The 14,305-nt window shown below is 46.7% G+C and overlaps 1 protein-coding gene across 3 annotated transcripts in view; it reads left to right on the top strand.

The window, feature by feature from the left end:
• Positions 1 to 14,305, top strand: part of SPIDR (scaffold protein involved in DNA repair) — a 259,050-nt gene that overhangs the window by 124,805 nt on the left and 119,940 nt on the right. For all 3 annotated transcript variants that reach the window (XM_072151951.1, XM_072151952.1, XM_072151950.1), the window contains 2 exons: positions 1,411 to 1,603; positions 4,228 to 4,487. In XM_072151951.1, the coding sequence (XP_072008052.1) occupies positions 1,411 to 1,603; positions 4,228 to 4,487 (453 nt within the window). The remainder of the gene's footprint in view (positions 1 to 1,410; positions 1,604 to 4,227; positions 4,488 to 14,305) is intronic.

Genomic DNA, 14,305 nt, shown 5'->3' with positions numbered 1-14,305 from the left:
CCCAGTAGTCAGTCAGCCAGCCAGCCCCCTGCCCCAGTAGTCAGTCAGCCAGCCAGCCCCCTGCCCCAGTAGTCAGTCAGCCAGCCAGCCCCCTGCCCCAGTAGTCAGTCAGCCAGCCAGCCCCCTGCCCCAGTAGTCAGTCAGCCAGCCAGCCCCCTGCCCCAGTAGTCAGTCAGCCAGCCAGCCCCCTGCCCCAGTAGTCAGTCAGCCAGCCAGCCCCCTGCCCCAGTAGTCAGTCAGCCAGCCAGCCCCCTGCCCCAGTAGTCAGTCAGCCAGCCAGCCCCCTGCCCCAGTAGTCAGTCAGCCAGCCAGCCCCCTGCCCCAGTAGTCAGTCAGCCAGCCAGCCCCCTGCCCCAGTAGTCAGTCAGCCAGCCAGCCCCCTGCCCCAGTAGTCAGTCAGCCAGCCAGCCCCCTGCCCCAGTAGTCAGTCAGCCAGCCAGCCCCCTGCCCCAGTAGTCAGTCAGCCAGCCAGCCCCCTGCCCCAGTAGTCAGTCAGCCAGCCAGCCCCCTGCCCCAGTAGTCAGTCAGCCAGCCAGCCCCCTGCCCCAGTAGTCAGTCAGCCAGCCAGCCCCCTGCCCCAGTAGTCAGTCAGCCAGCCAGCCCCCTGCCCCAGTAGTCAGTCAGCCAGCCAGCCCCCTGCCCCAGTAGTCAGTCAGCCAGCCAGCCCCCTGCCCCAGTAGTCAGTCAGCCAGCCAGCCCCCTGCCCCAGTAGTCAGTCAGCCAGCCAGCCCCCTGCCCCAGTAGTCAGTCAGCCAGCCAGCCCCCTGCCCCAGTAGTCAGTCAGCCAGCCAGCCCCCTGCCCCAGTAGTCAGTCAGCCAGCCAGCTGTGCACACGGACCGGCCTCTGCCTGGCCAAAGAAGTGAAGACCTGCTGGGGGCGGCAGAAAGGTGATTTTTGCTTTATTTTTTTCTTGACTCAAGTATAAGCCGATATTTTTTGTGCTGAAAAACTCAGCTTACACTTGAGTATATTTTTATAAATGTCTCATTTAGTTCATTTTCTACCATTCATTTTCTCTAATAAACCTGGAACAATATAGGATCTAGATTACATCTTCACACATTGACTCTCTATGATTCCCCAGACTTGACATCTCCAACAAACCTCAACCTCCATTCCCACTTAAAAAAAAAAAAAGAACTTAATGTAAAGGGAGTAACTTATAATTTTTGATACACGTTTTCATTTTTATTGGTTGACTTTCAAGCTTTTGTTTTGGGGTAATGCCCTCAAAATTACTGCACAACCACTGTCACCATGAGTGGATGGGACTGGGCATGTGCCGCAGTTGGATGTGATGGAACTAGGATATTGAATGAATATGGTACATCAGCTGATAAGAAAATGGAGAATGTAGCACAATGAGAGAGGTTACAGACTTGTCTAACATCTAGCTCTTTCTTTTTCAGGCAGAAGCTTCAACCCCAGAACCTGAACACACCAGTCATTATAAACACACATTTCAGTCAAAGGATTATGGTGATGGAGGGCTCCGAAAATAAAACACCCTGTGCTAGTATAACCCATGTGAAAAAACTGCCGATACCTTTATCTTTAACATTGGACCTTGGAAATCTTGGTGTGTGTTCAGACAAGCTGCAGGTGAGTTTCATTTTTGTATTTCAGGAAACAAGCATCAATTAGTTCGGAAATAGGAGGATCACATGATAAATATGTTGTACAGCAGAAGAATTAAGAAAAGTTTTGATTTTTATTCACAATCATCTCGTCAGGGGATCTTTCGAGGGCAGTGCTTATGGAGTGCAGTCCAATTACGGGATTTCTTTGTTTGCACTACCTTCTGGAGGACATAACTGACCTTCAGGCAAGCACTCATGCCAAGCTCTTCATGCGGTTGTGCCCAAAGTTCATTGTGCCCAAAGTTAGTATTTAATTCTTATAATATGCATCCACGTGTTCCTAAAATACTATGCTCTGCTCTAGTTTTGCACTGTTTTACGTTCCCACTTATCTCCACACTCCTCACCCTCCTCTCTGGGAATTCCCAGCTATTTCTAGACTAGATTAATATGTATTTTAAATGAAAGAAGGAAATGATTTATCAATGTTTTCCTTTAACTTTACGTAATTTTATGGGGAAAGCATCCATATAACTTGCATTTCATAAACCTCTATGCAGAAAGTTGTAAGTTTTATCAGTGATTGACAGCGCTCCATGCTTCGATGTACTGAGATACTGAGATAGCTGCCAGTGACAGATAAGACCTCCTTGACCTCTGAGCATAGAAAGTCGAGTTATATATTAATAAATTATATATATTGAATCATTTACAGAACTAAATTTAAAAAAATACAGTTTAAGACACCAAATTAATTGCTCCAAAATTGTAGTAATTGTTCATGTCACCTGAAATAATCCCTCTAGAAGCACTTACTAAAGTAAGCAGCTCCCTAGCCCTACGTCAGTAATAGCAGTGTTAAATCGCTAGCTTTATCGGAACATACCGATAATCTAGCAAACTGCAGTGTCTAGCCGTCTGAACACCGGACCAGCTTACAGCGCCGCCCCCCTCATGAATACACTGGACTGCTATGTACTGCAGTGTTAGGGCAGGGAGCTGCTTACGTTGGTAAGTACCCCTAGAGGGATTATTTCGGGTGATAGGTCCTCTTTAAACAAACTATAATTAATTTCACAGATTTTAACAAAAGAGGAACCAAAAAGAAAAATAATTTTTTCTTGCAATACTAATTAACATGAAAGATAACAAATTACACAATTTTTTCCAAAATGCCTGCTTCATCCATCTTGTACAATAGTGAGTGGTAAGGCAAAATTATACATAATCAAACAGAGTTATTGATTATCTGCAACTGAAAAGAGCAGGAATATTTTCTTGGCAATAATTAATGTAAATTGTTGGCAGTCCCTATAGGATATAATGTGATGAATTTCTCATCTCAGGTTTACAAATATTCAAAGACATAATTAAATTCCTTACATTTTGTACCTAGCCAAAAATTGCATCAATTCATAGATTTTAAGAGAACTTGTGAGCAGAAATTGACCAGAATTTTGTCAAGCAGCTTAACACCTTCCAGATAATTACCGACTTTTATCAAAACTAGTGCAAACTTACCTGTGGAGTGTGCAGAGTTCGGCAGATTCATCAAATTGGTCTTCATCAATATTCCTGCATTGCTCTGGGAAGTATGCACCATTTTTTTTGGTTCACTTTGTTAATGCTGCAGAATTGCTGTGCACATCAGTAATAAATGTGGCCAAAACATTGAGCCGCAACACAAAACTGGCGCAGACACTTTATAAATACATGTGCTAGCAGTTTGGACGTTCTTTTCAGTGCAAAGTCAGACAGAAAACTGTCACAAACGCTTTAATAAATGTGGCCCAATGTGTCCATCTTGACCTAATGTGGTGGCATCATCCAGAAAATTAACTTTTGAAGTGAAATGTAAATGTTTTGTATAAAGTCATGAAGGCAGAGAGTTTGGCACTGAAGTAAAGCTCTCCCTATCTTAGCATGCCCCCTTTCTTGTGATTTGACATCATAAACCAGACTAATGGAAAGATGGTTAGTGATGTCCCCTGACACAGTGGGGGTCATTTACTAAGGGCCCGAATTGCGTTTTTCCGTCAGGTTACCCTGATATTACGCCGATTTTCCCTGAATTGCCCCAGGATTTTGGCGCATTAGCGCCGGCATGCACGTAACGGAAATCAGGAGGCGTGGCCGTCAGAAACCCCGACGGATTCGGAAAATATGCCGTATTAAAAAAAAAAAAAAAAGTGTTGCTTGACACGCGCTTACCTGCACCCAGCAATGGATCATGAACTCCAGTGAACTCCGACGGACTTCACTGCAGCAGCGACACCTGGTGGACATTGGGCGCACTACCTTAGTGAATCGCCAGAAGACCCAAAGTTTCCTATTGACTTTTGTTAAACGCCCAGTCACAGCAGGATTGGCCTTCCTTACTTGTATGTGTATGAAGTTTGTGAAAAAATCTAAAGGATCAATACAAAGAAAATCCTAAACCAGTTCTAAATTCCATTGGTATCAGAATGCCACTTACCGTACTACTTATGATACATATTTTCCTAATATGCAATATTTCCCTTATCAGTTTATTTGGGTTATAATTTGTCTTTTAAGCGTTTGTAGAATATGAATAGCAGTATCGAGAATTCTTTCCTGTCATGTCTGTTAAACCCATAAATGATCTACTTGGAATTGATTTGCCAGGTTTCAAGTATCAGCAGCCATATTCAAGGTTCTGTCAGTATTCAAGACAAGGAATTTACATCAAGCATCACTGTAAATGATTCTCTTCTGGATCTAGTGGAAACCCAGGGGGCCGCAGGCTGGAAAGATGCCTACATACATGTGGTTGTTCAGCGTGTATATCATCTTACATCAAAGGATTCGACATGTTCTCTTCTGCAGACGAAAAACATTAAAACCAATGCTGATACTTCTACAAACTCACAGAGGGCAGATTGCAGGTCAGTAAACAATATCATAGGTGAGAATTTACTTATTCTCCACCAAATTTTTTGCTTGTAGTTTCACACTTTCACTTTACTTTCTTGTGATTGTTATCCTACTGTAGACAAGTAGTAGTTAAAGGGAACTTGTTATCAGGTTTTAAACTTATTGACAGGTTCCCACAGCTGCATACCGTGCCCACTTTTTTTTTTTATATATATATATAAAAATCCATAGTTACAATCATTTTTATCACCGTTATCATCATTTCAAGTTGCTGGCACTTCACAAGAAGTTTTTCTCTTCACTTGGCTGAGATCCCTTGTTTCCCCCTCCCACAGGAACAAGAGAGAAGGCAGGAGGCGGGGCAAAAAGGTGTCGGGGGGAGGGGGGGCAGTCAGTAATAGTTTCTTTAGGGCAGTAAAATGCATTTTGTTGCCAACTGGTTGTACGTAGAGATGAGCGAACATGCTCGTCCGAGCTTGATGCTCGGTCGAGCATTAGGGTACTCGAAACTGCTCGTTGCTCGGACGAATACTTTGCCCGCTCGAGAAAATGGCAGCTCCCGCCGTTTTGCTTTTTGGCGGCCAGAAACAGAGCCAATCACAAGCCAGGAGACTCTGCACTCCACCCAGCATGACGTGGTACCCTTACACGTCGATAGCAGTGGTTGGCTGGCCAGATCAGGTGACCCTGGGATAGACTAGCCGCTGGCCGCGCTGCTCGGATCATTCTGTCTCTGGATGCCGCTAGGGAGAGAGCTGCTGCTGGTCAGGGAAAGCGTTAGGGTGTTCTATTAGCTTACTGTTAGGCAGGAGTGATTCTCAAAGAACCCAACAGCCCTTCTTAGGGCTACAATAACGTTCTACTTTTTTTATTTTAATTTGCATCTTTTACCATTTTGTGAGGAATTAGCAGGGGGACTTGCTACCGTTGTGTTTAGCTCTTAGTGGCACACATATCCATAGCAAAGACCGAAGTGGGAAAATTCAGTAGGGGTTGGATTTCTATTAGGCAATAACTCAGTGTCATCTCATCTGGCATAGTAGTGTGCTTCCTTTGATACTTGGCTAGAAAATAGCCATAGGAGAATACAAATAGCTTCTTGAAGCCTACAGTAGCGTTCTATATATTTGATTTCTGGTTGATCTGCTGGTGGCTGTAGTTTCTGCAGTGCATGTACTTGCCAATTCTGAGCAATTTGTAGTGAGACTTGCGACCGCTGTGTTCTGCGCTTAGTGGCGCACATATCCATAGCAAAGGCTGAAGTGGGAAAATTCAGTAGGGGTTGGATTTCTATTAGGCAATAACTCAGTGTCATCTCATCTGGCATAGTAGTGTGCTTCCTTTGATACTTGGCTAGAAAATAGCCATAGGAGAATACAAATAGCTTCTTGAAGCCTACAGTAGCGTTCTATATATTTGATTTCTGGTTGATCTGCTGGTGGCTGTAGTTTCTGCAGTGCATGTACTTGCCAATTCTGAGCAATTTGTAGTGAGACTTGCGACCGCTGTGTTCTGCGCTTAGTGGCGCACATATCCATAGCAAAGGCTGAAGTGGGAAAATTCAGTAGGGGTTGGATTTCTATTAGGCAATAACTCAGTGTCATCTCATCTGGCATAGTAGTGTGCTTCCTTTGATACTTGGCTAGAAAATAGCCATAGGAGAATACAAATAGCTTCTTGAAGCCTACAGTAGCGTTCTATATATTTGATTTCTGGTTGATCTGCTGGTGGCTGTAGTTTCTGCAGTGCATGTACTTGCCAATTCTGAGCAATTTGTAGTGAGACTTGCGACCGCTGTGTTCTGCGCTTAGTGGCGCACATATCCATAGCAAAGGCTGAAGTGGGAAAATTCAGTAGGGGTTGGATTTCTATTAGGCAATAACTCAGTGTCATCTCATCTGGCATAGTAGTGTGCTTCCTTTGATACTTGGCTAGAAAATAGCCATAGGAGAATACAAATAGCTTCTTGAAGCCTACAGTAGCGTTCTATATATTTGATTTCTGGTTGATCTGCTGGTGGCTGTAGTTTCTGCAGTGCATGTACTTGCCAATTCTGAGCAATTTGTAGTGAGACTTGCGACCGCTGTGTTCTGCGCTTAGTGGCGCACATATCCATAGCAAAGGCTGAAGTGGGAAAATTCAGTAGGGGTTGGATTTCTATTAGGCAATAACTCAGTGTCATCTCATCTGGCATAGTAGTGTGCTTCCTTTGATACTTGGCTAGAAAATAGCCATAGGAGAATACAAATAGCTTCTTGAAGCCTACAGTAGCGTTCTATATATTTGATTTCTGGTTGATCTGCTGGTGGCTGTAGTTTCTGCAGTGCATGTACTTGCCAATTCTGAGAAATTTGTAGTGAGACTTGCGACCGCTGTGTTCTGCGCTTAGTGGCGCACATATCCATAGCAAAGGCTGAAGTGGCAAAATTCAGTAGGGGTTGGATTTCTATTAGGCAATAACTCAGTGTCATCTCATCTGGCATAGTAGTGTGCTTCCTTTGATACTTGGCTAGAAAATAGCCATAGGAGAATACAAATAGCTTCTTGAAGCCTACAGTAGCGTTCTATATATTTGATTTCTGGTTGATCTGCTGGTGGCTGTAGTTTCTGCAGTGCATGTACTTGCCAATTCTGAGCAATTTGTAGTGAGACTTGCGACCGCTGTGTTCTGCGCTTAGTGGCGCACATATCCATAGCAAAGGCTGAAGTGGCAAAATTCAGTAGGGGTTGGATTTCTATTAGGCAATAACTCAGTGTCATCTCATCTGGCATAGTAGTGTGCTTCCTTTGATACTTGGCTAGAAAATAGCCATAGGAGAATACAAATAGCTTCTTGAAGCCTACAGTAGCGTTCTATATATTTGATTTCTGGTTGATCTGCTGGTGGCTGTAGTTTCTGCAGTGCATGTACTTGCCAATTCTGAGCAATTTGTAGTGAGACTTGCGACCGCTGTGTTCTGCGCTTAGTGGCGCACATATCCATAGCAAAGGCTGAAGTGGCAAAATTCAGTAGGGGTTGGATTTCTATTAGGCAATAACTCAGTGTCATCTCATCTGGCATAGTAGTGTGCTTCCTTTGATACTTGGCTAGAAAATAGCCATAGCAATAGGATAGGATTGTTTGGTTCTAAAAACTCAAAAAAAAACAAAAAACACAAAAAAAACAAAAAACACAAAAAAACACACAAAAAAAAAAAAAAAAAGTAAAAAAAAAAAAAAAGTTATAACTCTCATTTTAAAAATGTTTAACCCCAGGGCTAGGGGTAGAGGACGAGGGCGGGGACGTGGGCGTCCAACTACTGCAGGGGTCAGAGGCCGTGGTCCTGGGCGGGGTGAGACACCACCTGCTGATGAGGGAGGAGGGGAACGCCGCAGAGCTACACTCCCTAGGTTCATGTCTGAAGTTACTGGGACTCGTGGTAGAGCACTGTTGAGGCCAGAACAGTGCGAACAGGTGATGTCGTGGATTGCTGACAATGCTTCGAGCAATTTGTCCACCACCAGTCAGTCTTCCACGCAGTCCACCCATGTCACCGAAATCCCCACTCCTCCAGCTCCTGCACCTCAGCCTCCTCCCCCCCAGTCTGCCCCCTCCCAGGAAAATTTGCCATTTGAACCGGCATACTCTGAGGAACTGTTTTCTGGACCCTTCCCACAGTCACAAACCACTTGTCCGGTTGCTGCTGAGCAATTTTCCGATGCCCAGGTTTTCCACCAGTCACAGTCTGTGGGTGATGATGACCTTCTTGACGTAGTGGAAGTGTGTAAAGAGGTGTCCGACGATGAGGAGACACGGTTGTCAGACAGTGGGGAAGTTGTTGTCAGGGCAGGAAGTCCGAGGGGGGAGCAGACTGAGGGATCGGAGGATGATGAGGTGACAGACCCAAGCTGGGTTGAGAGGCCGGGTGAACACAGTGCTTCTGAGACGGAGGAGAGTCCTCGACCTGAACAGGTTGGAAGAGGCAGTGGTGGGGCCAGACGGAGAGGCAGGGCCAGAGCTGGTGCATCAGCGCCACTGTCAACTAGTGAAGCTCCCGTGGTGAGGGCTCTTGCGGCGAGGGCTAGATCTTCAGAAGTGTGGAGGTTCTTTAAGGAAACACCGGATGACCGACGGACTGTGGTGTGCAACATTTGCCAAACCAGGCTCAGCAGGGGTTCCACCACTACTAGCTTAACTACCACCAGTATGCGCAGGCATATGAATGCTAAGCACCCCACTCAGTGGCAACAAGCCCGTTCACCTCCGGCCGTGCACACCACTGCTCCTTCCCCTGTGTCAGCTGCTAGTCAGCCCCCTGCCCAGGACCCTGGCCCAAAAACCCCATCGTCGCCTCCACGATCCTCCACAGCATCCACCAGCGTTCAGCTCTCCATACCCCAGACGCTGGAGCGGAAACGCAAATATAGTGCAACCCACCCGCACGCCCAAGCCCTTAATGTGCACATCTCCAGATTGCTTAGCCTGGAGATGCTGCCCTATAGGCTAGTAGAGACCGAGGCCTTTCGCAACCTCATGGCGGCGGCCGCCCCTCGGTATTCGGTCCCCAGCCGCCACTACTTTTCCCGATGTGCCGTCCCAGCCCTGCACCAGCACGTGTCAGACAACATCATCCGTGCCCTGACCAACGCCGTTTCTGACAAGGTCCACCTGACCACGGACACGTGGACGAGTGCTGCCGGGCAGGGCCACTATATATCGCTGACGGCACATTGGGTTAACTTGGTGGAGGCTGGGACCGAGACTGACCCTGGGGCTGCTCATATACTGCCGACGCCGAGGATTGCGGGGCCTACCTCGGTCCAGGTGTTTCAGGCCTACTATGCCTCCTCCTCCTCCCACCCCTCCTCCACCTCCTCCTCCGAACTACCATCCGTGGGCACGGCGCCATCAGTCGGTAGCTCTAGGCACAGCAGCAGTGCCGTCGCTAAGCGACAGCAGGCGGTGCTCAAACTGCTGAGCCTAGGCGACAAAAGGCACACCGCCCAAGAGCTATTACAGGGCATCACGGCGCAGACTGATCTGTGGCTGGCACCGCTGAACCTCAAGCCGGGAATGGTTGTGTGTGACAACGGCCGTAACCTGGTGGCGGCTCTGCAACTCGGCAGACTGACACATGTGCCATGCCTGGCCCATGTGTTAAATCTGATAGTGCAGCGTTTCCTCAAGACATACCCCAATCTGTCTGATTTGCTCACGAAGGTGCGCCGCATCTGTGCGCATTTCAGGAAGTCCAGCCCAGATGCTGCCACTCTCAGGGCAGCGCAGCGCCGCCTCCAACTGCCCGCTCACCGACTGTTGTGCGACGTGCCCACGAGGTGGAATTCAACACTGACCATGTTATCCAGAGTTTACCAGCAGCGCCGAGCGATTGTAGACTGCCAGATGTCAACTTCCACCAGAACTGGTAGTCAGGTCAGTCAGCTTCCTCAAGTCTACAATGAGGAGTGGACGTGGATGTCTGATATCTGTCAGGTGCTGAGTAACTTTGAGGAGTCAACACAGATGGTCAGTGGCGATGCCGCCATCATCAGCCTCACCATCCCGCTGCTTGGCCTGTTGAAAAACTCTCTGGTCAGCATGAAGTCGGAAGCTTTGCGCTCGTCACAAGAGACGGGGGAAGAATATTCCCTTGTTGATAGCCAAAGCACCCTGAGGTCTGTTTCTCAGCGCATATCGGAGGAGGTGGAGGTGGAGGAGGATGAGGAGGAAGAGGAGGAGAATGTTGGCGAGACACAAGAGGGGACCATTGTTGAGTCCTTCACTGTTCAGCGTGTATGGGCAGAAGAAGAGGAGTTGGAGGAGTTGGAGGAGGAGGAAATGGACAGTCAGGCCAGTGAGGGGAGTGAATTCTTACGCGTTGGTACTCTGGCGCATATGGCAGATTTCATGCTAGGCTGCCTATCCCGTGACCCTCGCGTTCAAAGAATTTATTCCAGCACCGATTACTGGGTGTTCACTCTCCTGGACCCACGGTACAAGCAAAATCTTGCCACTCTCATCCCTGCAGAGGAAAGGAGTGTGAGAATGCATGAATACCAGCAGGCCCTGGTGCACAAGCTGAAACAGTATTTCCCTTCTGACAGCGCTAGCGGCAGAGTGCGTAGTTCTGCGGGACAAGTAGCGAGGGAGAGTAGGCGAGCAGGCAGCTTGTCCAGCACTGGCAAGGGTACGCTTTACAAGGCTTTTGCCAGCTTTATGTCACCCCAGCAAGACACTGTCACCTGTCCCCAGTCTCGGCAGAGTAGGGCTGATCTTTACAGAAAGATGGTGAGGGAGTACGTAGCTGACCATACCATCGTCCTAAATGATCACACAGCTCCCTACAACTACTGGGTTTCAAAGCTGGACATGTGGCACGAACTGGCGCTGTACGCCTTGGAGGTTCTTGCCTGCCCTGCCGCTAGCGTCTTGTCCGAGCGGGTTTTCAGTGCAGCTGGTGGCATCATCACCGATAAGCGTACACGCCTGTCGACTGACAGCGCTGACAGGCTGACGCTTATTAAAATGAATAAAGGCTGGATTTCTCAGAATTTCCAATCTCCACCAGGTGAAGGAAGCTCAACCTGAATAATTGATCCACTCCTCCTCCTCCTCCTCATTTTCCTCCTTCTCCTCCTCTTTGTACAGTAAAGCAGAGGAAAATGGCTATTTTTTGACAGGGCCCACTGGCTCTTGCTATACTTCATGCATTTAATTTTTCTGGAGGGCCACCTACCCGGTCCTCTGTTTGAAACAATTTTTGTGAGTGCCACATACAGGCACTCAATCTATTCCATTTTTCTGGAGGGCCACCTACCCGGTCCTCTGGTTTGAACAATTTTTGGGACTGCCACATACAGGCACTCAATCTATTCCATTTTACTGGAGGGCCACCTACCTGCTCCTCTGGTTTGAACAATTTTTGGGACTGCCACATACAGGCACTCAATCTATTCCATTTTACTGGAGGGCCACCTACCTGCTCCTCTGGTTTGAAACATTTTTGGGACTGCCACATACAGGCACTCAATCTATCCCATTTTACTGGAGGGCCACCTACCTGCTCCTCTGGTTTGAACAATTTTTGGGACTGCCACATACAGGCACTCAATCTATTCCATTTTACTGGAGGGCCACCTACCTGCTCCTCTGGTTTGAAACATTTTTGGGACTGCCACATACAGGCACTCAATCTATCCCATTTTACTGGAGGGCCACCTACCTGCTCCTCTGGTTTGAAACATTTTTGGGACTGCCACATACAGGCACTCAATCTATCCCATTTTACTGGAGGGCCACCTACCTGCTCCTCTGGTTTGAAACATTTTTGGGACTGCCACATACAGGCACTCAATCTATTCCATTTTACTGCAGGGCCACCTACCTGCTCCTCTGGTTTGAACAATTTTTGGGACTGCCACATACAGGCACTCAATCTATTCCATTTTACTGGAGGGCCACCTACCTGCTCCTCTGGTTTGAACAATTTTTGGGACTGCCACATACAGGCACTCAATCTATCCCATTTTACTGGAGGGCCACCTACCTGCTCCTCTGGTTTGAAAAATGTTTGGGACTGCCACATACAGGCACTATCCAAATTAAATTGTCTCCATAGCAGCCTCCACACGTTGTCTCCATTCCTACCTCCAAAAGTCGTCCATATAGCTGCCTCCATACATCGTCCCTTTATCAAACGAGGTGTGTCAGGCAGAAATTTGGGTTGTTTTCATGGATTCCACATCAAAGTTGTTAACTTTGTCGCCACCCTGCTGTGTAATCCACAAAATATACTTGCAAACTTTTACCATTTAGGGATATTATTTCAGCGCTTCTTGCGCATCTGTTTACATTCCCCTCACCCGCCATATCCTAAACTTATAAGAACGCTACTACACTTGATCTTATACAAAAGTGCTGTTTGGGGAGTAGCCTAGAGACAGGGGCTTGGATTTGCGAAAGCTCGCCTGGCAGCGGAGCGCCAGCTCCATGCGCATCATGCGCTTCTTGCGCATCTGTTTACATTCCCCTCACCCGGCATATCCTAAACTTATAAGAACGCTACTACACTTGATCTTATACAAAAGGTTCTTAGAAGTGCTGTTTGGGGAGTAGCCTAGAGACAGGGGCTTGGATTGGCGAAAGCTCGCCTGGCAGCGGAGCGCCAGCTCCATGCCAAGATCCAACTAACATAGTTTTAACTGCAGCACCTTTAATCTACTACTAGTTCACTGCCTCCATACATGGTCCCCTTATCAAACGAGCTGTGTCAGGCAGAATTTTGGGTTGTTTTCATGGCTTCCATGTTAACTTTGTCGCCACCCTGCTGTGTAATCCACAAAATATACTGGCAAACTTTTATCATGTACCGATATTATTTGAGCACTTCTTGCTCACCTCCTTTGGTTCCTCTCTGCCACCCATTGGTTTGAAGCCTGAGTCCATTTAGGGTATGTCGCCATGACACTCTCTAGCCTGCTGCCGCTGCCTCTGCATGCCGTCCCCTATAGTGTCAGGGTCAATTATTGCATGTTTTAGATGCTATCTAGCTTCATTCTGTCACTCTGTCATGGCCATGCTGTTGCCCATAATTTTGGCATAATGGTGCGTTTAAGCAGCCTCAGAGGCATCCATGCATGCTGCCCCTGCTGTTTCCTGTCCATTTCCGTGGTGTTTCCATCCTTTTCTGAGGTTCCCAGGTGTTTGGCCAAGCTTCCCTGTGCAGAGCCTTGGTCCCCTTGAAAAATGCTCGAGTCTCCCATTGACTTCAATGGGGTTCGTTATTCGAGACGAGCACTCGAGCATCGGGAAAAGTTCGTCTCGAATAACGAGTACCCGAGCATTTTAGTGTTCGCTCATCTCTAGTTGTACGGTTTTTCTGGTGAAATCAAATATGAGAAACATGTCCAAAGCCAATAGAATATTTGTAAAAGCCTTATATCAGTGATCACATCTTCTATGGATTTTTTCAAAGTTTTATTGCCTTACCTGGACAAGGAAATAAGCCGCCTCATTTTCTGTTATTGTGTTCCTGTTACAGAGAACCGGTCTATTGTAATAAATATAACAAGATAGTCTTGGGTTCATATAAATATCTATAAAATGAGAGTACACCTACCTGCTGATATTGTTTCCTCCTTGTCAAGATTTTTAGAGGAGTAAACAGCACTGCTCTGTATTGTACAGACAGTCCCCGGGTTACGTACAGGATAGGTTCTGTAGGTTTGTTCTTAAGTTGAATTTGTATGTAAGTCGGAACTGTATATTTTATAATTGTAACACCAGTCAGAATTTTTTTGGTCTCTGTGACAATTGGATTTTAAAAATGTTGGATTGTCATAAGAACCAGGTTTAACAATAAAGCTTCATTACAGACTCCTGTGGTAACTGTTATAGCTGTTTATTGTATCCTAAGACTAAATTACAGTAAACTACCAACATCCAGAGGTCTGTTTGTAACTGGGGGTCATCCGTAAGTCGGGTGTTCTTAAGTAGGGGACCGCCTGTAGTTTGCGCCAGCATTGCAGAGTGACATTACCCGGCTGTGAAGTCGTGATATCAGTAAGTCTTAGAAGACTATGAAGTCTTCCTTATTAGATAAGAATTCTGAACACTGCATTATAAACATTGAGATGTTTGATCATGTTTGGAAGGCAAGAGAGGGTTTGTTAGATTGCACTCATTGTCTCCTCCATCTGTAAGTCTCATTTCACCCCAACTTATTTGCCTCATCTCTGGCTCATATTACCACAACTACTGGAAAATAGTCATCATTGCGATAACACTTACAGGGTGTGACATTGATTTGCTTGTTACCTAATGTAAAGTAGTCAATATAGGCCTTGACTT

This window comes from Engystomops pustulosus, chromosome 5 (assembly GCF_040894005.1).
Source record: "Engystomops pustulosus chromosome 5, aEngPut4.maternal, whole genome shotgun sequence".
NCBI lineage: Eukaryota > Metazoa > Chordata > Amphibia > Anura > Leptodactylidae > Engystomops > Engystomops pustulosus.
This window is presented reverse-complemented; position numbering and strand designations above follow the sequence as displayed.